General features: G+C 42.8%; 1 protein-coding gene across 7 annotated transcripts in view; it reads right to left on the minus strand.

Annotated features, from left to right (window-relative positions):
• Positions 1-26,768, minus strand: part of OGT (O-linked N-acetylglucosamine (GlcNAc) transferase) — a 47,383-nt gene that overhangs the window by 10,547 nt on the left and 10,068 nt on the right. For all 7 annotated transcript variants that reach the window (XR_014780811.1, XM_084791017.1, XM_084791016.1 and 4 more), the window contains exons 5-19: positions 23,269-23,385; positions 15,996-16,075; positions 14,823-15,018; positions 14,402-14,542; positions 13,654-13,754; positions 11,755-11,908; positions 11,570-11,671; positions 11,027-11,206; positions 8,419-8,577; positions 8,211-8,300; positions 4,518-4,643; positions 3,835-4,005; positions 3,606-3,722; positions 3,340-3,510; positions 83-235 (exon numbers count right to left, since the gene is read on the minus strand). Coding sequence is in view for 6 of the 7 variants with exons in the window: in XM_084791017.1 (XP_084647143.1) it covers positions 83-235; positions 3,340-3,510; positions 3,606-3,722; positions 3,835-4,005; positions 4,518-4,643; positions 8,211-8,300; positions 8,419-8,577; positions 11,027-11,206; positions 11,570-11,671; positions 11,755-11,908; positions 13,654-13,754; positions 14,402-14,542; positions 14,823-15,018; positions 15,996-16,075; positions 23,269-23,385 (2,058 nt within the window). In the remaining variant the exon portion in view is untranslated. The remainder of the gene's footprint in view (positions 1-82; positions 236-3,339; positions 3,511-3,605; positions 3,723-3,834; positions 4,006-4,517; positions 4,644-8,210; positions 8,301-8,418; positions 8,578-11,026; positions 11,207-11,569; positions 11,672-11,754; positions 11,909-13,653; positions 13,755-14,401; positions 14,543-14,822; positions 15,019-15,995; positions 16,076-23,268; positions 23,386-26,768) is intronic.

Genomic DNA, 26,768 nt, shown 5'->3' on the forward strand with positions numbered 1-26,768 from the left:
CAGTCCATAAACAAAAAAAGGGGACAGCTTCAGCAAGGTAGCCCATATACATGGGTATTATAACAAATCTACACATACTCACATTTGCCCACATCTGCAGGGTAGAAGGGTCAATTTTATATAACTGATTAAAGTTACAGTAAACAATGGCATCTTCTGGTAGCCCATACTGGGAACGGGTGGTTACAATAATGGTCCGGGGAACCTCCTCTCCAGTTGCAGCCTTATTGTTTATCTAGAATAATGAAAAGAACATGATTAAATTTAGAGTTAACACAGGACAAGGAAGTTGCAGATATAGTTCAGATGGTATAAGGCTTGTCGAGCATGCAAGAAGGCCTGGTTTTGATAAGCTGCATAAAACAAGGCATGGTGGTATACATCTATAATTCTAGCACTCAGACGGTGGAGGCAAGAGGATCAAAGATCAAGGTTTGAGGCTAGCCTGGGCTATATGAGACCCCTAGCCAGCAGAAGCCTTTCAAAAAATAGGAACAGGCCAAGGGATGGGTTTATATCTATATAGCAGCGTGCTTATGCAGAATGCAAATGGCCCTGGATTTGACCTAACACCCCCTCACCCCCCCACACACACACCCTTTCTCTCTCTTTCTTAATATAAATATGGTCTAGGATAGCCTCAACCTATGTAAACCAGTGTGGCCTCAAACTGTGTCAATACTCAGGCTTCCCAAGTGCTAGGATTACAGTAGTGTGCCACTCTGCCTGGCTTGGCTTTTTGTTGTTGTTGTTGTTGTTGTTTAAGGCAGGGTCTCATGACGCTTTGGGTGGCCTGAAACTTGCTATATAGACCAGGGTGACCTCAAATTTGTAGGCAGGCAGATCTCTTGTGACTTTGAGGCTAGCTTGGCGCTCGCACATGCTGGAGAGATGACTCAGCAGTCAAGAGCAATGGCTGCTTTACCAGAGGACAGGGCAGCTCACAACCGTCTTTAATTCCAGTTCCAGGAGACTTTATGCCATTATCTGGGATCAAGGCTACACAGAGAAACCGTGTCTCAAAAAACCAAAACAGTAACAAAAAGTAAAAAAAAAAAACCTATACCATTATTTTGATTTAGGAAGAACTAACTTCTCTAAATTCTTGCTTTAGTCAAGATACTGAAAAGGCAGGAGGGCTGCCAAGTTTGAAAACAAACAAAAAAACAAACAGGGCCGGCTATGGTGGCCTTCAATCCCAGCACTCAGGGGGCAGAGGCAGGCAGATCTCTGAGTTCAAGACCAACCTGGTCTATATAGAATTCCAGGACAGCCAGGGCTACACAGAGAAACTTGTCCCAAAAACTAAGCTTTTTTGAACTCTGTTCTTTGTGGATAAAATACCCTTCTCTAAACCATACCCGCTGTCCAAGGCTAATTTCATTTTTTTATTATTATTATTACATATACAGTGTTCTGCCTGCAAGAAGGCACCAGATCACATTATAGATGGTTATGAGCCACCATGTGGTTGCTGGGAATTGAACTCAGGACCTCTGGAGGAGCAGACAGTGCTCCTAACAGCTGAGCCTCTCTCCAGCCCTCCAAGGTTAATTTCAATTACTTCTCTCCAAAGGGCCTCTTTCTCCCAAGACTTTCCCCTCACACTGATAGTCAACTTCAACTAAGTCTTCACTTGCAAATCCTATACTTTTGAGTACCGTCTTAGACTGTTACATGAGTATGGACATCTCAATAAAGTTGTTAACCCCTTAGAGGTTTAATATCCATGCCCTTTTACACTCTTATGGGTAGAGCTATATATAGTTACCAATTCAAACATACAATATATACTCATGCCTGGCAGGGCAGTGGTGGCGCACGCCTTTAATCTCAGCACTTGAGAGGCAGAGGCAGCTGGATCGCTGTGAGTTCGAGGCCAGCCTGGTCCAGGACAGCCAAGGCTACACAGAGAAACTCTGTCTTGAAAAAACAAACAAAAAAAAAAAAAACAAAAAAAAACAGAGCTGGAGAGATGGCTCAGAGGTTTAACAGCACCATCTGCTCTTCCAAAGGTCCCGAGTTCAATTCCCAGCAACCACAGGGTGGCTTACAAGCACCTGTAATGAGATCTGGTACGTTCTTGTGGTGGGCAGGCACACATGTGAGCAGAATACTGTATAAAAAATAAATCTTAAAAACAAAACAAAACAAAATCCAATATATACTCATTGTACTTAAGACATGAGCTCTAGCTGGGTGGTGGTGGCGGACGCCTTTAATCCCAGCACTCAGAAGGCAGAGGCAGGCCGACTGCTGTTGAGTTCAAGGCCAGCCTGGTCTACAAAGCAAGTCTAGGGCAGCCAAGACTACACAGAGAAACCCTGTCTTGAACAACCAACAACAATGAAAAAAAGACATGAGCTCTAAAAAGTAATTCCGTTTGCTGTCTGGCAAAAATACAAGGAATTATACTGCATTGTGCTGACTGTAATGATGTACCTCCAATACTACAGAACCACAGCAAACAAGTACCAACAAGCATGGAAAAAGAGACTAGAGATTAATACAGGAACTGGTTGCTTTAAGAAGTATCTAAGCCAGGCAGCAGTGGCACATGCCTTTAAACCCAGCGCTTGGGGGTGGGTGGGGGGGGGGGGTGTGTGCACAGATCTCTGTGAGTTTGAGGCCAGCCTAGTCTACAGAGTGAATTCCAAGACAGCCAAGGCTACACAGAGAAACCCTATCTTGAACCCCCCACCACCACAAAAAAACATCTAAACTGGAAGGCTGTGAAAGATTTGGCTAGGGAAATGGTGAGTTTACAGAAGCAAACTGCCATATGGTACCTAGAAATGAAAGTAACTGGCACATGCCTGTAATCCCAGCACTTGGGAGGCAGGGGGACCTCTGTGAGTTCGAGGCCAGCCTAGTCTACAAAGCGAGTCCAGGACAGCCAAGGCTACTCAGAGAAACCTTGTCTGGAAAAATCAAAACCCACCCACCCACCCCAAAATAAGAGTAATGGCACAGACAGGCAAAAAGAAAGTATTAGCACAGTAGGTACTCACTAAGGAAATTGGTGGCTGAAGCCAGATGATTTAAAACCAGACAGAGCTACTGGGTGGTGATGGTAGTGCACACCTTTAATCCCAGCACTCGGGAGGCAGAGGCAGGCAGATCTCTGGGGGCCAGCCTGGTCTACAAAGTGAGTCCAGGACAGCCAAGGCTACACAGAGAAACCCTATCTCAAAAAACAAACAATAACCACCACCAAAGCCAGACACAGCTAGCTACAAAAGAGCAAGTTTCCAATGAGCTCATCTCCTCCTCTATAAATGGGGTGGCTATAAGACTTAAAGCTGCATGTATGTAATAAATAATTATGGTCTTTTCCACCTGTGTAGTTGCCAGTCCATTGCTAATACTGAATCCGTTGATTGTTATCTGAATCTGTCCTCTGTTAATCATTTCAATAACTGCTTCTGCAATCGTGTTCATGGGAATGACAGGCATATTAAGAGCCGTGTTACTGCTGTCTGCATTGTCACCTGCATCAGGACATTTCATCTGAAAAAAAAAAAATTAGTGAGACAAAACGCATTATAAGAAAAATAAACACCAATTCAGTTTGCGTCCATAACAAATGATGGCTAGGTTCTGACCTTGACAATCTTCACATCTGGTAGACTATCAAGAAATGCTTTGAGATCGATGCCATTCAGAACTATCCGATTGTCATAAATGTGCCCGTTGGATTTAAAATCGATGACTGCTTTTTTCTAATGAAAAAAAGTTTGAAAGATCCCTTTTAATAAGGTGCATATGGACAGTAACAAAGGGAAAAATGAAGCACGTTCTCTGAATTCCCCCATGGTGTGGTTTTCTGCCTACCTTTAGGTGAGGGAACATATTAGCATGATCTCCAATAAAGAACGTATGGGGCATATAAGCCAGTTTCTCAGAATACTGCTCTGCAACTTCAGCTGGGGAAGTTTCCTGATCAGTGATGATATAATCCATGAACAGTGCACCACTAGTCCCAGGGTAACCCAGCCACATTGCCTTTAAAAAAAAAATAATAATAATCAGACCAGAACACCTAAGAACTTCTACCAATCTGAAAAACCAACAATTTACTGCAGGTTTGTGTGTGTGTGTGTGTGTGTGTGTGTGTGTTTAGCAATTATCTTCCAAAGAAGTTTTTTTAACAGAGGATCATCACCAAAGGGCTTCCAAATCATGTATGTATATAAACAAAATAAGAGAGGCTGGCTTCTTTAGCCAAGAACAAGCCAGCAGCCTTTCATACTAACAATGTGAATGTTGAGGCGTTCTTCTAATGTGATAAACAAAGGAGCTGGTCATATAAAACCATGCAATGCCCATCTCCATTGACATTTTACTGGTAAGCACTGTGTCTACACTCAAAAATCTATCCTCATGCATTCTAATACTCTTTTTTAAGATCAAGAATGCCTATCCTGTTGTTTTCAAAAGCAGTTAGCCAGATGGAGATAAACCAAATGCCACTGTCTTTTCAGTCTAATACACATTGTGAATGAGCATCCTTTTACCTGAATAGGAGCTGGCCTGAGAGCAAAGAGCTCATTTCGAGCACCCTTTGTGTACCCATTCATATTTACAAGGATGTGGATTCCATCTTGGTGGATGCGGTCAGCTGCTTTTCCATTACACGGAATCTAGAGAAAAGACAGTGAGAACTTGTAGAATCTAAAACTAATTCAATTTGTTCTAATGACATTAAACAGAATTCAGGTGGGTACAGCGGCTCACTCTTGGGTAATCCCAGTACTTGGAGGTAGAAGCAAGAGCATAAGGAGTTAAACACCAGCCTCAGGTACAAGAGACTCTGCCTCAAACAAGCAAACGAAAAGGGAGATGAGAACTAAGTTAATGGAGGCAATATAACGTTTAACACCACTACAATAACATCAAAGCATTACAGAAATAGAAAATAAAGGAGCTAGGATTTGAAACAGACCTTCAAAAATGACTGAGAGGAGCCGGGCGTGGTGGCACACGCCTTTAACCCCAGCACTTGGGAAGCAGAGGCAGGTGGATCTCTGTGAGTTCAAGGCCAGTCTGGTCTACAAAGTGAACCCAGGACAGCCAAGGCTACACAGAGAAAACCCTGTCTCGAAAAACAAAAAAACAAAAACAAACAAAAAGAACTAGAGGCCAAGCACATTGTTACAAGCCTGGAAGCCAAGCATTCAGGAAACTTGACACAAAAATCATATTGTTTGCCACCAGCCAGAGCTAAATACTTAAAAAACTCTGTCTCAATAAATAAATAAATAAACCACATAACAAAAAAAAAATGACTAGAAGTTTGACATAATATAATCTAAATGGAAAACGGTATAAATAGAAGACTAGAGATGACTCAGAGAGTAAAGTGCTTGCACCTGAGTTTGGATTCCAGCATCCATATCAAAAGCCAGGAGTACAGATGGGCACTGTGGTGCCTGTCTGTAATCCCAGCATTCTGAGAGGCAGAGGCAGGAGGCAGGTGGATATCTGAGTTCGAGGCCAGCCTGGTTTAGAATGTGACTCTGGGACAGCTAGTGCTAAACAGAGAAACCCTGTCTCAAAAAAAAAAAAACCCACACACACACACAAAACAAACAACCCACCCACCATCAACAACAAAACCTAGGGTGGATGTATGCCTATAATCCTGGCACCTGAAGAGTAGATTGACTACCTGGTAAAATCCTATTATAAGAAACAAAGGAGTGCTGGGCTAGAGATGACTTGGTGGCCAACAACACTTGCTGCTCTTGCAGGGCTACATGTAGAACTCAGCGCCCACATGGTGATTAATAACCATCTGTAACTCCATTTCCAAGGAATTCAACGCCTTCTGACCTCCAAAGCACCAGACACATACTTGATGTACATAAACACATGCATAACACTCATACAGATAAAGTAATCAAACATTTTAAGGCGGGAGGAGGCATGGTGGTGCAGGATGAGTACTTGGAAGGCAGGACCAGGCAGATCTCTATATTTAAGATCAGCCTGGTCTAAACAGAGAGTTCCAAACCAACTATGGAACAGACACATAGTAAGTCTATAAATAAACAAACAAAGAAGGAGGGAGCCATCCAGGCTTCACACTTGTAATTCTAGCACTAAGGAGGCAGAGTTCGAGGCTAGCCTAGGCTACATTGGGAGTTTACAGGCAGTTCTGATTTCATAGTTGACGTTCTGCCTCAAGAAAAAAAAATCATCAAAGCTGGAAACGTAGCTCAGTTGGTAGAATGTCAGCCTAGTGTACACAAAGCCCTGCACTCAATGACCAGAACTGCCTGAAACTGACCATGATCGGAACGCAGGCCTGGGCTACCTGAAACACTGTCGTAAATAAAATACTTTTGAAGTAGTAACTATACTACTAAAGATACTGGTGTATAAATTGTATTAAATAACATGAATCTCCCAACCGTTCTAAGAAAACTTCAGTTATTTACACATTCAATTATTTGTTTGCCGTTTATTGGTTATTTGAAACAGGGTGTCCCTATGTAGCTCTGGCTGGCCTGAAACTGCTAAATAGACCAGGCTGGCCTCAAACTCACAGAGCTCTGCCTGCTAGGATCAAAAGCATGTGGCACCATATTTGGCCTTAATTATTTTTGAGGCAGGGTCTCTAGCACAGGCAGACCTTGAACTCCATGTATCCAAGGATGACCTTGAACCCTAATCCGACTGTCTCTAACTCCACCTCCAAAATGCTGAGATTATGGGTGTAAACCACAACATCCAATTTATGCAGTGCTAGGAATCAAACCCGGAGTATTGTGCATAATAAGCAAGCACTCTACCTACTGATCTATGCCTGAATCTAATGATTTATATTTATACATGTGTGTTTACATGCAGATATATACATATTTATGCATATCATGTCTAATGTATACTGTATTACTAGTCACCTATATGACAATAGAGCCTACAAGAAAAGTCTATATATGTAGTAAATTTAATTCTCCCATAGGTTTCAACTTTAGTTCATTATAAAATTTGTAGAGAAAAGAACAGAGCCAAATACAGAAATAAAGACAACCAACCAGTACGGCATGGTGGCACATGCCTGAAATCTCAGAACTTAGAGGGCTAAAGAAAGAGTTATCACCACAAGCTCCAGGGCAACCAGGTGTACATTGTGTCAGGCCAGACATGGCTAGCTACATACTGAGACTCCACCTCAACACTCCTCCTCCACTGCATTGCAAAAGAATAAAACACACACACACACACACACACACACACACACACACACACACACACACACACACACACGGACAGACGGACGCAAACTCAGAAATAGGCTTTTTACCGCTGCTGCTGTTTTTTTTTGTTTGTTTGTTTGTTTTTTTGTTTTTAATGAAATGGGGCCTCACATACTAACTGGCTTCAAACTAACTGTTCAGCCAAGCCTAGCTTTCGAAAAAAAAAACAAAACCTCATCTTCTTAACACCACAAGATGTGTGTTCTTTAAACTATTTACCCTTCTTTTGTTTGTTCAACATATATTAAAAGTATCTTCTAAGCCAAGTGTGGCGGCACACACCTGTAATCCCAGCACTCTGAGAGGCAAAGGCAGGTGGATCATTGTGAATTGGAGGCCAGCCTGGCCTACAAAGTGAGTCGGGGACAGCCAAGGCTACACAGAGAAACCCTGTCTTGAAAAAAAAAAGTGTCTTCTGGCTTGAATGCAAGCTCAAGGTCCAGAATAGTTATATATCAAACATAGTTATACCACATTTCCATTTTATGTACAACTTCAACAAAAGTCATGCCAATTGTAAGTGTAAGTGACCAAGGAAATAAGGACAAACTGCCCATATACAGTAGTTCCTCCTGTTTAATACCCATCACCAGAAATTACAAATTACTTTACGTATGAAGCCCTTGGTTCAACTCCTCATACAAAAGACAAACAAACAAATAAACCAATAAACAAAAAAACACTCTATGTATCAGTAGGGTTTTTTTTCAAATTTGTTCAAAAATTTAAAATTAGAGAGTTAAAGACACATACTGTACTTACAGAGGACCTGCATTTGCTCCCAGCACCCATGTAACCCACTGTAACTCCAAGTCTGGGAGATCTGACACTCTCTTCTGGCCTCCTAGGGCACCTGCCCTCATACACACACATATGCATATACAAACACATATGCATAATTAAATATAAAATATTTCTTAATGAAAGGATGTGAGTTTTACCTACCTGAGAAAGATCAATGAAATGATTAGCCTCTGCCATCACCTTCACTCGGAAGTTTGTACCATCATCTGGGCTCAAGGCGTAGCAGAATACCTGAAAGGCAGGGGGGAGTGAGGAGAGTGTACTCAATAGCCTTGGCTCCAACCTTCTCAAAAGACAGTAAGCTTAATCCTAAAGATGACAGAAGAAAGCCACCAAAACCTGTTCTTACCTCAAATTTATCAGGATTGTGCATGCCTGGAATAGACTGCATAAGGTGTGAAGTAGGGTGATTTCCAAAGTCAGAACTCACATATCCTACTCGCAATCGTCCATCACTGAGCTTCAAGTCTTTTGGATGTTCATATGGTGGTTTATGAAGGACATTAATCTACCAACAGAATACAATGCTCATTAGTAAAGTCAAATCGTGTAAATTTATATCTTAAAAAATCTGAGAACAGGGACTGGTGATGAAGCTCAACTGATAGCAGCGTGCTTTGCCTATCATGCAGAAAGCCCTAAGGGTTCTGTCCCCAAAAACCACATAAAAATCAGGCATGATAAATAGGGCCCATCTTTAATCCCAACCCTCAGGAGGCCAAGACATATGATCTCTGAGTTTGAGGCCAACCTGGCCTACACACTGGGTTCCTGGCCAGCCGGTGTGACACAGTGAAACAAAACAAAACAACAAACATAAACAGGCATGTTGGTGCCTCCCCCCTGCCCCGTGACTCCTGTGACTGGGAGGTGAAAGCATGAAGGGTCAGAGGTTCAAGGTGATCCTCAACTACATAGTTTAAGGCCAACCTAGCATACATGAAACCTGTCTCAAAAGAAGTAAAATAAATTAAGATAGAAATCTGAAATCACATGCACCCACACCTATGAAAACTTTTTGGACAGCAAACTTCATTTCATTCATGTGGCCATTTTGATGCCATCTAAGGAGTTTAGATCAGTTACGTGAGAGTTGCACAGTGTGCATGATCCATACCTCACCTGTTCTGAGACCTATGAAACAGCCTAAACAGATCTCAAAAGCCTAAGAATGAAAACATGTGAATAGAGTATGAGAAACGTTACAGTATTTTAGGGAATTATACAGAGAAGCATTTTTGGGGGAAAAAGGAAGGAAGGGAGGGAGGGAGGAAGGAAGGGAGGGAGGGAGGGAGGAAGAAAGGGAGGGAGGGAGGGAGGAAGGAAGGAAGGGAGGAAAGGAGGGAGGGAGGAAGGAAGGGAGGGAGGAAGGGAAGAAGGAAGGAAGGAAGGGAGGGAGGGAGGAAGGGAGGGAGGAAAGGAGGAAGGGAGGAAGAAAGGGAGGAGGAAGGGAGGAAGGAAGGAAGGAAGGAAGGAAGGGAGGGAGGAATGAAGGAAGGGGGGAGGGCAGGAGGGAGGAAGGAAGGAAGGAAGGAAGGGAGGGAGGGAGGAAGGGAGGGAGGAAAGGAGGAAGGGAGGAAGAAAGGGAGGAGGAAGGGAGGAAGGAAGGAAGGAAGGAAGGAAGGGAGGGAGGAATGAAGGAAGGGGGGAGGGCAGGAGGGAGGAAGGAAGGAAGGAAGGAAGGAAAGGGAGGAAGAAGTTTAAATCTACCTCTCTGTTCCCTGGAGCAGATTCCAAACTCTATCAAGTCATGCTCTCAATATCAAAGTTGAGTATTTAATACCATAAGCTCTATTTAAATACCATGTGGGGCTTTTGTTGTTGCTTTTAGTGTGTTTGTAAGATTTCTATTAAGTAAAGGGTTTCTGCTTGCTTTTGGTTTTCAAGCAGGAGCTGCTATGTAGCCCAGGCTGGCCTCAATTCACCATCCTCTGCTTGTAAGTGTTGAGATGACAGAAATACTGGGATTATAGGTTTGCACAACCATGCTTAGCCTACATTCCCATCTTAAAGGAAAACAACACCATTAGAAATGAAGGTCTCCATCCTCTGGAGTAAAGAGAGTTCAGCTGAAGACTGCTGAGGCCACTCCTTTTGGGTAGCATAACTCTAGATATTTTTATTTCAGGCCCACCAGCCCCATCATCTCAGTTCATTGCCGATGCGAGCCAGGCAGACCTCTGTGAGTGAGGCCAGCCTTGTCTACAATGTGAATCCAAGACAGCCAAGGCTACACAGAGAAATCCTAACTCTAGAAAAAAAGCCAAAAAAATTCTCTATACAAGGTTAGGTTGACCATAAACTATATTTATGTTCAGTGAGAAACTATGGCCTTGTTTTCCCAGAAATTCCCAACCATCAGCCCAGCTATTCCCAACTGCCAGGCACACTTTCAAGGTTAGCTAGAACTTCTTTTTTTAAAAGATTTATTTATTTATTTATTATGTATACAGATTACATTATAGATGGTTGTGAGCCAACATGTGATTGCTGGGAATTGAACTCATGACCTTTGGAAGAGCAGTCAGTGCTCTTACCCTCTGAGCCATCTCTCCAGCCCTAGAACTTGTTAGCAAAAACTTAAGTCAGAGCTGACCACCCTGTTCCATCATCCAGCCCCCTGTATGAGCTAATTGAGGTTTTCACCTCTAAATATGCAATACAACTTCCTGTCAAAGACTGGGTTCAGATCCCAAACTGGCTGCCTCCCTGAGCTCAGGAAATAAAGCTTTCATTTTAGGTTTCTGTGTCTGAAGTGAGTTTTCTCAGCTTCCACCCCAAACTCAACAAAGACAAGACACAGTGAAGAGTGATTGCCGGGGTAGCTAAGAAAGTTTCATTTCTCAGCTTGGGTGATGCCACCATAGGCCAGTTGCTAAAGCCATACATCTGACTTACACAATGTTTTTCTTCATCTGCATTTTAGTTTATAACAAAAATATTAAAGCAAGAGTCACCTTATCTAAGCAGAGATTCCCATGCCTCTCTGCAATAGCCTTCCTGAAGCCGTGGGAAAGAGGGTACAGCATACTATGATGAGGATGCACAGAAGGCAGCCTATTCTTCTCTAGCTGCTCAGCTACAATACTAACCAATTTCTTCATTCGTTCATCATAGTCTGTCCAATCACAGACAATCTAAAGGAAGCAAAAAACAATTATCACCCAGAAAACTTACCCAAGGACTTATTTTACAAATATTTGGGCTCCTAAAATAGTATTAGATAACATACTACAAACACAGTCTTGGAGTTGGCTCAGTGAGTAAAGGAATAAAGGAGTTATGCCTGCGACCCACATGTTAAAAAGACAGAAATTACCCTGAAAGCTGCCGCCCTCTGACCTTCACTTGCTCAAAAACCAATCAACCAAAAAACAAACAAAGACAAAAACAAACAAACAAACAAACACCCGCTCTCTCCAACTAGGCCTGGATTATTATGGCATACAACAATTAAAAAGTGGTAACAATACAGAAAAAAAAAATCACTGGACTATTACCTGTAGACAATGAGCCAAGTTACAGTAAGCATCAGGAAAGTCAGGCTTAAGTTTCAGAGCTGTGCGGTAAGAAGCTATGGCTTCTGGGATATTTCCTGAATCCTGGAAGAAAAGATATCTTGTAAGGAATTTCCTACAATGAAACTTCAGTGCTAACGTGCCCACATTAGAATAAACAGCAGTACCTTGTGAATGGAAGCCAGGTTGCTGTGTGCATCTGCAAAGGCAGGATTAATCTGAATGGCACGAGTATAACACTGCAAAGCTCCCTGAACATCCTGCATCTCCTTCAGAGTGTTTCCCATATTAGAATAAGCATCGGCAAATGTAGGGCTGATTCTGAGGGAGAAGACAAGGGTTTGATTATCATGTAAAATCTTTGATGTTATTAAAGCATTTGGGGGCTTTGACATGTGCTTTGGTGCTATAGCACTTGCCTACCAAGTCTGAGGCCTAACTTGAATCCCCAGCACCAAAGAGGGAGGGGGAAGTCATTTTAGTGCCTACCAAGTGCCAAACCTTTAATTATTAACTAATATTTTTTTTTCCCCAACACAGGATTTGTCTGTGTAGCCTTGGCTGTCCTGGACTTGCTTTGTAGATGAGGCTGGCCTCAAACTCACAGAGATCTGCCTGCCTCTGCCTCTGGAATGCTGGCATGTGTCACCACACCTGGTTCAATAATACATTATTAAATAATAACAATACACTGTTTAATAGTTGGGGCTCAGCAGTTAAAAGTTCTCACTGCCCCAGCATTCAGGAGGCAGAGGCAGGCGGATCACTGTGAGTTCGAGGCCAGCCTGGTCTACAAAGTCAGTCCAGGACAGCCAAGGCTACACAGAGAAACCCTGTCTTGAAACCCCCACCCCAAAAGTTCTCACTGCATTAATGTCCAGCTCTAGAGGCCCAAGCACCCTCTTCTTGATTTTGAATTCGTCTTATACACATACATAGATACATAAGTAAAATAAATTGCTTTAAAGATTACGATAAGCCCAATGTGGTGGCATACACCTTTAATCCCAACACACAGAGGGCAGAGGCAGGAGGATCTCTGTGAGTTCAAGGCCAGCCTGGTCTACAAAGTGAGTCCAGGACAGGCAGGACTGTTACACAGAGAAACCTTGTCTCTAAAACAATCCGAACCAAACAATAAAGACAGACATTATACATGCCTTTAATCCCAGCACTTGGGAGGCAAAGGTAGGAGGATCTCTGTGAATTCTAGGCCAGCCTAGTTAACAGAATTCCAGGATAGTTAGGGCTACACAGTTTTTATCTTCAAAAAACTAAAAATAAGTATGAGTAAATAAATAAACAAACAAATAACAAGCGGCTGGAGAGGTAGCTCAACAGTTAAGAGCACTGGCTGGTCTTCCCAAGGACCTGAGTTTGGTTTCTAGAACCCATATCAGGCAGCTCAGAACCGCCTTTAACTTCAGCTCCAGGACATCTGTCTCCCTCTTCTGGCCTCTGTAGGGACCTACAAGCACTACATATACCCTTAACACAGATGAATAATTTAAAATGATTTTTCTTTTCTTTTCTTTTTTTTCTGAGACAGGGTTTTCTCTGTGTAGCCTTGGCTGTTCTGGACTCACTTTGTAGACCAGGCTGGCTTTGAACTCACAGAGATCCGCCTGCCCCTGCCTCTTTGAATGCTGAGAACACAGGCATGTGCTACCGTGCCTGGCAATATAAAATGATTTTAAAGTTTAAAATAAAGAAGCCACGTGTGGAGGTACGCACCTTTAAACCCAGCACCTGGAAGGCAGAAGCAGGTGGATTTCTGTGAGTTCAAGGCCAGTCTGATCTACATAGTGAGTTCCAGAACAGCCAGAGCTACATAACAAAATCTTGTCTTTTTATTTAAAAAGTTTAAAATAAATATAGAAATATATATGCATATAAATACATGTACATATATGCATGCCACAACAATTAATAGAAAAAGAGGCCATGAATTTGAGAGCAAGAGTGGTACAGGGAGGAGGTTAGGAGGAAATAGTGTAATTGTATTATAACATAAAATAAACAACAAAAAAAATGAAAACAGGAAAAAGCACCTCTGAGTTTCTTACCGTATGGCTTCCTTATAATGCATCAGCGCTTCCTGCAGCTTGCCCTGCTGTTGCAGCACACTTGCTAAATTGGAATGTGCAGCAGCAAACTCTGGGAAGACCTACAGAGTGACGATCACAACTGATATTAAAGAGCAGAAAGCGCCTCCCAGTTCTCTCCCGCAACGCTTGAGAACTCGCCACCGTACCTCCACTCTCTCCACCCTTCCCAAGTTTACTCATTCTTCAGGTCTAGTAGCTCAAATTCCACTGCTTCCTCCATTTTATACCTATCTTCATCTCAAACGTGAAGTGTGCCTCTCATCTTGCTACTCATGCTGAGCCAGGCAGCTTCCTTTCTGAACTCTGACCACCCCTAACCACCAGACACTGGCCTGAGCTGCTCATGGCAACTGCTTTACTTAGCTTACTAGACAATATCTTTGTACACATCCCACCTATGCATACAATAATGAGCACAATGTGGGGCTGTGTGGCATGTCATAGGACCTTACATATATAATGAATGATCCTCTTTAAGCAGTGAAAGACAGCCGGGCGGTGGTAGCACACACCTTTAATCCCAGCACTTGGGAGGCAGAGGCAGGCGGATCGCTGTGAGTCTACAACCTGGTCTACAGAACCAGTTCCAGGATAGCCAGGGCTATACAAAGAAGCCTGTCTCATGTTTTAAAAAAAACTACTTAATTGCTTTCCTTCCATTGTCACACAGGCTAGGCTAAACACCCAGCCACAGCATTGAACATACTTCTAATGCTTTTCGATATAGGCGGACTGCCTCTTCAATGTTGCCCTGTTCCCGTTTGATATTGGCAAGGTTATTCAAAGAGTCTGCATGGGTAGGACACAGGCGAAGAGCTGTGTTATAACAATCTTCTGCCTCAGCAACCTGGAAAAGAAAACAAACCACTCAGAAACTACACACACACACACACACACACACAAAAAAAAAATCAGCGAGACCATGCTGTTCTAGTAATTTAAGTAGCTGCATCATTGAGCCTAATGGCTGGTAACATACCACAAAATGGATACTTTCCAGCATCCGCCTCCTTCCCATCAACCAAAACTCCAACGTAAAGCAATATAACCAGCCCGATACTTAATATGTACAATGAAGACTTTTCTATCCCATAACAAAGAAGTAAAAGTAAACTGAAGGTCCTTACACTGCCCTTCTCTTTGAGAGCATTTGCTAGGTTGCAGTAAGCATCAGGGAAATGTGGCTGCAGTTCTATAGCTCGTCTGTAGGTGTCGATGGCCAGGTCTATTAGGCCTTGCTCATAGTATACACAAGCCAGGTTGCCGTGCACCACGGCATGATTTGGGCTCAAACTTAAGGCACGAAGATAAGCTGCCACCGCTCTGTGAGAGAAACAAAAATAAATATACAACACATATACACAAAATGTGACTAATATAAATATAGTAGTAGCAGTAGTAACAGCAGCAGCGGAGGAGGAGGAGGAGGAGGAGGAGGAGGAGGAGGAGGAGGAGTGTGTTCATGACGTGTACAGGTTGGTATAGACCACGGTGTACATGCGGAAGTTAGAAGACAACTTCTGTGAAGTTGGTCCTCTCCTTCATTGTGTGTTCCAGGAATCAAACTCAGGTTATAGGTCATCAGGCTTGCACTTTTACCTACTGAGTCACCTTGTCCCATCAAAGTCCAACTAACTTTAATGAATCGTTATTACAATTAACTCTAAATATACTACAGCAAAACTTTCGATTAGTTTTAAGAAATGACAATGAACTTATGATATATCTGAATTGCATACCAAAATCGCATTTTTTATAAAAATGTGTTTTGTGTGTGTGTGGTGCTAAGAACTGAACTTAGGGCCTCATGCATGCTAAACAAGGGCTCTGCCACTGGGCAAACTCCTTGGCCCTGCATTTTTATTTTGGGGGTTGGTTTTGGTTTTTTTGAGATAAGCTTTTACTCTATTGGGAAGCAGAGGCAGGAGGACTGCTGTGAGTTTCAGGCCAGCCTAGTCTACAAAGTGAGTCCAGGACAGCCAGGGCTACACAGAGATACCCTGTCTCCAAAAACAAAACAAAACAAAACAATTTTTTAAAAAGATTTTACTCTATAGCTTAGGCTGGCCTCAAACGCTGAGCAACTCCTTCTCAGTTGGCCGCTCAACTAGGTAGAAAGATGAAAGCATTCAGGAAAGCCAACAAGGGAAAGTTATCCAACAACATCTGTAAGTAAAATGTAAGAAAGCAGGCAGCAGGAGGGAAAACTACACTCTAGAAACATGTACTTCAAGAAGCTGTTGTACAGTTTAATCCAAACTCTGCAAGACAAGTAAATTGATCAAAGAAAACATTCTCACCTGTCAAAAATGCGTGCCTCTTTCAAGACATTTCCTAAATTGATATAAGCATCCAAAAAATTCGGGTCAAGAGTGACAGCCTAAAATTACAAGACAGTTACTTAGAAAAAGATAGGATTTTGTCAGATTAACTTCTCATTCACTTTTTATTCTGAAGTGGTATTAGATATCCAATTACAGTTTCTAGAATAAATATCTGTTTTTTAAAACATTTCTTAGCTAGGCACAGTGGTGCACACTTTTAATCCCAGCACTTAAGGAGGCAGAAGCAGGCGGATCTCTGTGAGTTCAAGGCCAGCCTGGTGTACAAAGTGAGTCCAGGACAGCCAAGGCTACATAGAGAAATCCTTTCCCCAAAACGAAAAACAAACAAAATTTCTTATTTAGTTCCCTCTCATCTGTAAGCCTTCATTAATATTACAATAACTGGAAAGAGGGGCTGAGCATGCAGCTCAGTAAGTGACAAAGCATCCTCAAATGCTGCGTTCCAGTCCCTATACCAAGAGAAAGGAAAAAGTAAAAACCTTCTCAGGAGCAAAATGGATCTGATTTCCCTGAGCAGCATACTGTTCTTTTGTTATGTCTGTGCTCTGAGACAGGGTCTCACTATGTAGCTCTGTCCAGGCTGGCTTCGAATTCCCAGAGAGTCACCTGCCTCTGCCTCCCAAGCGCTGTCATTCAAAGGTATGTGCCATCATACAGAGTGTTTCAGTATTTCTAAGGATGGGCCCTATTTTATTCAGGCAATCAGTTTAACTCTTCTAAGAGATTGGCAGAAACAAGCAGTGAGCTCTTAATAAAGTAAGTATGAACCTGTGTTCCATAAACACAACCCAGCTAGTCCTCAGTAAAATATGTAATTAGAGCTGTAACACTGAGCAAGTCCTAGCAAAGCAGTTGGGAGGCCAAGACTGGAGCATACAGAGTTCAGGGCATCCTCAGCTGCACAAGTCTGAAGGCAGCCTGGGGCTATGATAGACATTTTTTCAAAACAAGCAAATGAAATTCTGGTCCTGGGAGCAGCTGGGTGGCAGAATGCTAGCCTAGCATACATAAGGCCCTAGAAAGATAGTCCTCTAGAAAACTAAGTGAAAATTTAACAAAAACCCTGAAAAGATAAAGGCAATAAGTAATTTCATGTCTTTTAAAGATCCCTAGCAAGACTTCCTCTTTATACAGATAACAGACAAGTCTCTATCAGATACAGACCTGACACATGTAACCTACGTTATCCCCAGTCATAGCTATCTCAGCTTTTGGTTTTTGAAGTAAGGTCTACTCTGCAGCCAGCCCAGGCGATCAGAGAATTCCCTACGGAGCCCAGTGTGACCCAGAACTCACAGCCATCCTCCTGCCTTAGCCTCACAAGGACTGCAATTATATGCATGGACCACACCTGGGCCTTTTTAAAGCTTTTTTATGGAAAATTTCAAAAATACATGAAAGCAGAGAAGACAGCAAACCCATGTCTTAGCTCATCATCTTTATTAATTCATCAATCATGTTGGCTGGCTATTTAATATGTATTTGTACCTATTCTCCCTTTCTCCAGGTAATTTTAAAGCAAATCTCAAATATCTTATCCCCTTTAACAATATGGAACCTAGGGAAGGAAACAAGAATCCAATTTCAGCTGGGTGTGCTGGCGCACGCCTTTAATCGCAGCACTCGGGAGGCAGAGGCAGGTGGACCACTGTGAGTTTGAGGCCAGCCTGGTCTACAAAGTGAGTCCAGGACAGCCAGGGCTACACAGAGAAACACTGTCTTGAAGAAACAAAACAAAAGGAATCCTTTTCACTCCAACATAACCACACGATCCTTAAAAAAATGAGCTAAGAAGGGTGGTACACGCCTTTAACCCAGCATTTAGGAGGCAGATGCAGATCAGAGAATCTGTGAGTTCCAGGCCAGAAAGCCTTAGAAGGTGGCAATGTCAAGGAGACAGGGTGTAGAGAGAGCTCAGGAGTTAAGGCACAAGAGGATCTGGCAGAGGACCTGAGTTCAGTTCTTAAATCCTTACCAAGGGACTCACAACCACCTGTAACTTCAGGGACAGGTGTGTCTCAACACTCTCTTCTGGCCTCCACATAGACACGCACACAAACACAAACACACACACACACACACACACACACACACACACACACACACAATTAAATTTAAAAATCTTAAAAAAAAAAATAAGACACTTCCAAGACCAAATATCCAGTCAGTGGACCCATTCCTGTTTAACTTCAGTGAGTTTCCAACAGGAGTCACAAAAGTTATCAACAAGCTTTAAATCTAGGATCAGCAGGATCCTAGAACTCATTATAAAACCCAGACAGGTCTATCTATATACCTTGAACTCACAGGGCTGACTGCCTCTGCCTTCTCAGTGCTGGAACTAAAGTCATGTGGCACCCACTGCACCTGGATATTCTCTAATTCCTTAAAAAAGGAAAATACGTGGAGATGGCTCAGCTGTTAGGAGTGCTTGCTGGCCTTTCAGAGAACTGGAGTTTGGCTCCCATACCCCATATGTCAGGTGGTTCACAACCAACGGCCTCCGAACTCCAGCCAGGAAATCCCACACCCTTTTCTAGCCTCTTTGAGCACAGGTACAAGCAACATGCACAAATACATCACCATACATTTATGATCATACAATTATGATGTACACAGTGCTCTGCCTGCATGTACACCTGCAGGCCAGAAGAGGGCACCAGATCTCATTACAAGTGGTTGTGAGCCACCATGTGGTTGCTGGGAATTGAACTCAGGACCTCTGGAAGAGCAGTCAGTGCTCTTAACCACTGAGCTATCTCTCCAGCCTCTTGATTTGTTTTTTTTGAGACAGGGTTTCTCTGTGTAGCCTTAGCTGTCCTGGATTCACTTTGTAGACCAGGCTGGCATGGAACTCAAGAGATCTCTCAGCCTCTACTTCCCCAAGTACTGGGATTACAGGCATGCGCCACCATGCCTGCCTCAGCTCACTATCCTAGGTAAGTTCACAGTGGACATTTCTGCTGATGAAATCCATCTGATATCTTTTTTGTTTTGTTTTGCTTTGCTTGTTTTTCGAGACAGGGTTTCTCTGTGTAACAGCCCTGGCTGTCCTGGACTCACTTTGTAGACCAGGTGGGCCTAGAACTCACAGAGATCTGCCATACTCTGCTTTCCAAGTACCAAGAGTAAAGGAATGTGCCACCATGCCCCGCCTCCCTCTGGTATATTCTAACATATTTAACTGTTCCACACATTTCCCAGAAACTACGTGTATGGGTGTTTTGTTTGCATATGTATCTGTGCTCTTAATATGTGTGCCTGGTTTTTCTCAGAGGCCAAAAAAGGACTTCAGATCACCTCAGACTGGAGTTTTAAACAGTTCCAATGTACCATCTTAAATGTTACATGTACCAGTAGCCGGGCAGTGGTAGCTAATGCTTTGAATCCCAGCATTTGGGAGGCAGAGGCAGGTGGATCCCTGTGAGTTCAAGGCCGGCCTGGTCTACAAAGCAAGTCCAGGACAGCAAAGGCTACCCAGAGAAACCCTGTCTTGAAAAAAATACATGTTGCCATGTACCATGTGGGTGCTGGGAATTGAACCTGGGTCCTCTGGAAAACCTCTTAAACCCCTGAGCCACCTATCTAGCCTCTTTAAAACTTTTTCTTTTTGTTTGCTTATTGAGACAGGGTTTCTCTGTGTGTAGCCTTGGCTGCCCTGAACTCACTTTGTAGACCAGGCTGGCCTCGAACTCACAAAGACCCGCCTGCCTCTGCCTCCCGAGTGCTGGGATTAAAGGCTTGCGCCACCATGCCCTGCCCAGCTATAAAATATTAAAACTAGTCCTACAAAACCTGTGTCTCCCCCAGTGCTCCCCCACATGCCTTGTATGTGTGCTAAGAATCAGAGCCCAGGGCCTTGCACAAGCATTCTACCACTGAGCTGCACACTCAGCCCTCACTTCTTTTGAACGCCTACTTCACCAATGGAATTTAGTCCTTATCAAAGGAACAGTGTCCAGTGCTATCTTTCTTTGCCAGTGTTAAATGCCTAGACCTAACAATGACAACAGTCTTGGCACTCCTTCATTTATTACATAGAATCTTCTTTGTAAAGAGGATTCAGGATGTAGCTCAATGGTAGAATGCTTGTCCAGCACGTACAAACCTTAGGTTTCATTCCTCCCATCACATACAAAAACAAGCTTTGGCTGACCAAACAAACAGTGTATGTTGTCTATGGCTGACAATACAGTTTGATTTATGTATATGCTGTCAAAAGAGCAATCAAAACCAGGTGTGTTGCACATGGCCTTAATCCTTGCACCTAGGGGCCAGATGAAGGAATATAACTCTGAGTTCTAGGCCAGCCTGATCTACATAGTGAGCTCCAGGACAGGCTGTTTCAAAAACAATAAGCTGGGTGTGGTGGCACCCACCTTTTATCCCAGCACTCTGGAGGCAGATCTCTGTGAGTTTGAGGCCAGCCTGGTCTATGAAGGGAGTCCAGAGCAGCCAAAGCTACACAGAGAAACCCTGTCTCAAAAAATGTAATAATCATAATCATAGTAATAGTAGTAGTAATAGTAGTAATGATGATGATGATGATGATAATAATAATAGTATCGCCTCATCAAGTTCCTTTTTTGAAAATATGAACATTTGAACACCTACTCTTTTTTTTTTTAATTCTTTTTGGTTTCGGTTTTTGTTGTTGTTTTGGTTTTTTAGATGGGGGTCTCACTATATAACCCTGGTCACCCTGGAATTCTCTATGTAGGACCAGGCTTGGCCTGGAACTCACAAAGCTCCACCTGCCTTTGCTGGAACTAGGGGCATGTGCCACCACTTCCTGACTTAAAAATCTATTCTTACTAGGCTTGGCAGCACACGCCTATAATCCCGAGCACTGAGGAAGTAGAGGTGAGAGGACCAAGTTCCAGGGGTGGCTAGGCTACATAATGCCTGCATCAAAATAAATTTATGTGAAGGGTTTGCTTTAAAAAAAAAGACTTATTTATTTATTATGTATACAATGCTCTGCCTACATGTAGGCCTGAATGCCGGAAGAGAATATCAGATCACATTATAGATGGTTGTGAGCCACCATGTGGTTGCTGGGAATTGGAACTCAGGACCTCTGGGAGTGCAGTCAGTACTCTCAACCTCTGAGCCATCTCTGCAGTCCCAGGTTTGCTTTTTTTTTAATTTTTAAAAATATTTCATGTTATTATTACTATTGTTCCATACATGTATATGTGTGGTGGAGCTCATCCATGCCACGTGCACATGTGGGAAGCTGAGGACAACTTTGTAGAGTCAGTTGCTCTCTCCTTCCCCCTTGGGCTCTGGGGACTGAACTCAGCAACCAATTTTACCCACTAAGTCATCTCCCCAACCCTCTTTTAAGATTCTGTTGTTCTGCCTGGTCAGCCCCCCTGTTCTTTGAGCCAGAGTCTCTCACTGAGCCTGGAGCTCAGCAATGTGGCTAGGCTGGCTGAGCAGCCGCTGGGGTCCAGGGACCCTCCTCCCGCTACCTCTCCAGCCTCATACTGGCTAAACGCGACCAGTTAGCTATATTTGTTCTGCTTGCATTTAAAATGAGTCATAGGCAACAAAACACAAAAGACAAATATAATCAGTTAAAACTATACCCAGCAAAGAGAATCATTCTCAGAGGGAAGAGACAATTCATGGTGGCTAAAAATATTGCAAAGCACACATCTGAGAAGGGACTATATTAACAATATGTAAGGACCTAAAACAAGACAAAAAGGACAAATAAATGTTAAGTTTTAAAAGTGGGCAAAAAACCTGAATAGTTATTGCTCAAATAAAAGCCAGGTGTCGTGGTACCCACCTATAACACCAGCACTGAGGAAGCTAAGGCAGAATTACAAGTTCAAAGTTTGAGGCTGGAGAGATGGATCAGAAGTTAAGAGCACTGAGTGCTCTTATAGAGGACCCTGGTTCAGTTCCCAGCACCCACATGGTAACAGACATACTTCAAGCAAAACACTTATACACATCAAAGATAAAAGTAAATGAGTCTTTTAAAAGTTGAACTCAGCCGGGCGTTGTGGCGCACGCCTTTAATCCCAGCACTCGGGAGGCAGAGGCAGGCGGATTGCTGTGAGTTCGAGGCCAGCCTGGTCTACAAAGTGTGTCCAGGATGGTCAAGGCTACACAGAGAGACCCTGTCTCGAAAAACCAAAAAATAAAAATAAAAAATAAAAGTTGAACTTGTTGGGCATGGTAGTGCACGCCTTTAATCCCAGGACTAGGGAGACAGAGGCAGGTGGATCTCTGTGAATTCAAGGCCAGCCTGGGCTACAGAGTGAGTCCAGGACAGGACAAGCCAGGACTGTTACACAGAGAAACCTTGTCTCGAAAAACCAAAAAACAAACAAACAAACCACAACAACAACAAAAGTTGAAGTTGAACTCAAAGCCATCCCTTTAAAAAAAAAGAAGAAAGAAAAGTGTACGAGTAAGTAAATAGATACTACTTCCTTTCTTTCTGGTATGACAAGTTATTCCAGACAATGCCGTATTATTTCCTTTTCCAGACTTGGAATCAGCTTTTTCATCAGGACATATGGAACCCTCCAGTACTCTCCCTCAGTGGCTGGCTGTGTCATTCTTCAGTGGTACCCATCTATAACCCACACTATTGCTTCACTCTGAAGACACCTTACTTCTTTTGGGGGGAAACAAAGCAATTTAAAACCAGATGGGGTAATTCACGCCTGTAATCTGAGCACTCAGGAGGCTGAAGAGGATTGCTACCAGGTTAAAGGTCAACCTGAGCCATGTAGTACCAAGCCATTCTATACAGAGTGAGACCTTCTCTCAAAAACTCCAAACTAGGGGCTGGAGAGATGGCTCGGTGGTTAAGAGCCCTGTCTGCTCTTCCAAAGGTCCTGAGTTCAATTCCCATCAACCACAAGGTTGCTCACAACCACCCATAATGAGATCTGGTGCCCTCTTCTGGTGTGCAAGCTCACAATGCAGGCAGAGCACTGTATGTATAATAAATAAATAAATCTTAAAAAAAAACAACTCCAAACTAACGATGATAATAAATAAAAAGGCATTTTCAATTACTAAAGTATATTTGCAGTACAAATCTCAAGAACTGCCATATCAATATGCCACCTGCAAATGCTGCAACACTGTCAGGGAAACAAAAACATTACTCAGCTGGCTAAGTAAATGCCTGTTTTATTCTAGTTAGAACGTTCTGTACATGCCAACATTTCATAGCTATCAATTATTAATGACTAACCTTTTCAAAGTGATGAATTGCCAGCCAAATCTCCCCTTGTGCATTGAAAACACAGCCGAGATTACTCCAAGCTACCGCAAAATTTGGTTGCGTCTCAATTGCTTTCAAATAACATGCCTTAGGAGGGTTTAATGAAAGAAGACGAGAGGGGAAGGAGATAAGGGGAAAGGGGAAAATTTGTAAAGGGAAAAAAAAAAGATCGGGGAGGGGGAAGAAGGTGATATCATTATTTCTTCTCTGACCAGCCAAAAGTGACCCTGCAGCATAGGCTCGCTTGCGCCAAAACTAATGCGCTGCCACAGCTGGCTGCTCCTGCGCCTGCGCCACCAGAACCCAAGTGCAAACCACCATGTTCAGTTCTGCCAACCAAGGAGCAATCCTCATCCCGGGACTCATCTGGGAGGTCGGATGTCACCAAATACTAATGTCAGACTTCTCTTATCTGAACACCTATGGGCTCGAGGACACCATGAAGTGGAAGCTCCCCCAGCCCACACTCCCCAAAATGTGCTCTGCAAAGTGCTAAGACTCGTCACAGGAAAAACCAAACCAAACCAAAAAAACAAAAACAAAAACAAAAACAAAAAACCCTCCCAGGTTTCATCATCAAATCAAACAGGAAGATAGAAAACAGGTTTGGTTTTTAAACTGGGTATGGGGGGAAGCAAGCCTGTGACTTGAGCACTTGGGAGGTGCGGCAGACAAGAAGATCATAAATTCAAGCTCATCCTCAGCTATAAAGTGAGCTGCAGGGCTGAGACTCGACAAAGCAAACAACAAAAAGTTTCTTTCCTACAGAACTTTCCCAAACCTTCGATCTCTCATCATGTATTTTATTAGAAAGCCAAAAAGTTGAGGGAAATGCTGCTCATGTGTTCTTTTTTTTTTTTTTTAAGATCAAAGCTAAGCTACTGAGCTATACAAAAAGATGTTTTCCGCAAAGCCTGTCGTCATTTAGGCTTTCAGTTTCAGACTCACAACATCCCTCTCTTCTGAGGAGGAAGAAAATAAAAACCTCACATAACAGGATTGCACCTAGGTTGAGGTCCCTGTAATGCGAGCGCAAACATCGCTGGCGCCACCTAACAGCATCGCGCCGCGCAATCGCTGCGAACTGCTGCGCTACATAGACCACCCCTAGACGCAGCAAACGGCCAACCAGATCCATTAATCTACTAGACAGGCCCGTGGAGAATATTTGCTTAATGAGATTACTTGGACTCAAGGTACGTTAAAACCCAATTTTATCCAAAAAGGCTACAGAATAGGACTGAGAGAGCCAGTCAATCAGATTACTCATCTAGTCAACCGTTCACAGGGGCTCATTCGCACGCAATGCGCATTAACGCTGCGCAGCCTTTGCGCTACTGCAGGGTCACAGCGCATCATCAGAAGAGCAGAATGCTGCAATCCAAACAAAGAAGAAAAAGGAAAAAAAATGAACAACAAGAAGAGTTAGAAGCTTTTACTAGTAAATTATCTCATAATTTTAATATCTTAATTAACTTTTACTTATTTTTGACAGAATTGTGGCTATAGTATAAAACATTCTTTTACATAACTTGCTCGTAAATAAAATTATTTTAAGCTGTTTCTGAAGCCACAAGACAGAAGATTCAGGCATGGAGGCAAATTGTTTTGCTGTGGCAGTTACAAACCCGTTACCATATTTCTCATCATGTGACTTTTCGGTGCGTTCCTTGCTGGAAGAGGAGGAGGAGGTTGTGTGTCTGCCCTAGATCCAGGCCTCGAGCTCCCTTCAGCGAGGCACCTTACGCATGGAATAGGAGGTTTCACCCACCTGAAACCTTCTAAATACAATATCAATGGTGAAAAACCAAAAACAAGAGAGAAAATAAAAACAAGATCATTAGTAAAAGTTCAACAAAGCAATTGAAATTCTTTGGATGTCTATTACATATGGGAATGAGGACAGTCTCACGTCTGTAACATGGGAAACATGCAGAAGGGACAGGGTTAATCAGGGCTCTTGCATACAGCAGGGGGATTTGCTGGAAGAAAGGCTCTTCATTTTCTACAAAGACACCTTAATTTTGATTCCATCTACTAGGAATGTGTGCTGGCTTGAATTTTCAAATGCACTGATTGCAAAAGAAATACATTGCATTTCACTCAAGAGTATTTTCTGGTTTACTAAGTTCTCACCAAAAAAAAACAAAAAACAAAAAAACAAAACAAAAAAAAACAAAAAAAAATCAGAATGACATTTTTCAAACTAGGTGTCTCCAGAGCTCTGAAATAAAGAAGTCAGCAACCTAAGGCAGGCGCAACGTCTCAGCCTAAACCGATGTCTAAAGCTGCAGTGAAGTGCAATTCATGTTAGCTGTCCGCTTGGTGGGGTGACAATAGATAGGAGTGTATCGAGTATTTGTTCTAGAAATTACCAATTGCTTTATCAGCTAAGATTGGAATCAACATAGTTCACCGGCTGGAAACCTACATAGGTTAATCCACAGTGTTGGCAGAATTTATGAGTTATGCACTGAAAACTAGTGCCTTTTTAACATTAAGTGGTGCTGAAAAGCCTTCTCCCTCCCTGGATGAGCAGTCAAACAGACAGCTACGCTGCGCATACACTCCACGCATTAGCATGCGCGTGGGGCTCAGAGCAACAGGTGGGAGTTTCAGAAGCATTCTGGTTTCTCCCCACTCCTCACCCCTGCAGCGCGGTTGCGTAAGGTGGCTTGTAACAAGATAACTGCATTTATAAATTTAATTGTAAATTATACCAAAAGCTTTAATTAACCCAACCTGGTGTTCAAATTCATTATTTGGAAACACAGAATGCTAAAAGCCACCTTTCCACTTTGGCAAGTTTTCTTTCGATCAGTCCATTTCCCAAACAAACCAGCTTTGTTCTTCTGACTTTTTTTTTTTTAAAGGAGGTGGGGAGGGGAGGAATAAAAGGAGGAAGTGAGGAAGAAAAAGAAGGCAGACAACTAAGATTGGGGAAAAGAGAGAAAGGAATTTGGGGAGGAAGTGGGGTCAAGAGGGGTAGGATGTTCCAATTATTAATTTGCAATATTTTAACAGCCTTTCTTCCACTGTAAAAGGGTGAGGAAGATGAAGGGAGGAAGGTTAAATAAGAATTTTAAATGCCAGTATTACAGGGTAACATTTGGATGACATTCTTCTCCACTTACAAGCCACAAAGGACTTAGAAGAGCAGCGTTTTCAATGGCACCTGCGTCTTATAGGCGTCTTGAGCCAAATCACAGGCACTCTGCTTGTCACTAGCAGGCAAGCCTCAGATTTGAAGGAATGTTATTGATTCCCACATAAGATCATGACGGAGCCCATTGTTATAGGATGCTCTAGCTCAGCAGAAAGGCTCCACAAGGCTCACGTTCTTGCTTTACCCCCAGATTGAGAACAGATATGCCAAAGCCTGCTCCTGCTCTAGTCTGAGGCGAGTCATGCCGACAGGTTTCCTCAGTTTCATAGGACTATTTTGTGAAGAGAGCTCAATGAAGAGTTGA

Source organism: Acomys minous, assembly GCF_964271855.1.
Source record: "Acomys minous genome assembly, chromosome: 7".
Lineage (NCBI taxonomy): Eukaryota > Metazoa > Chordata > Mammalia > Rodentia > Muridae > Acomys > Acomys minous.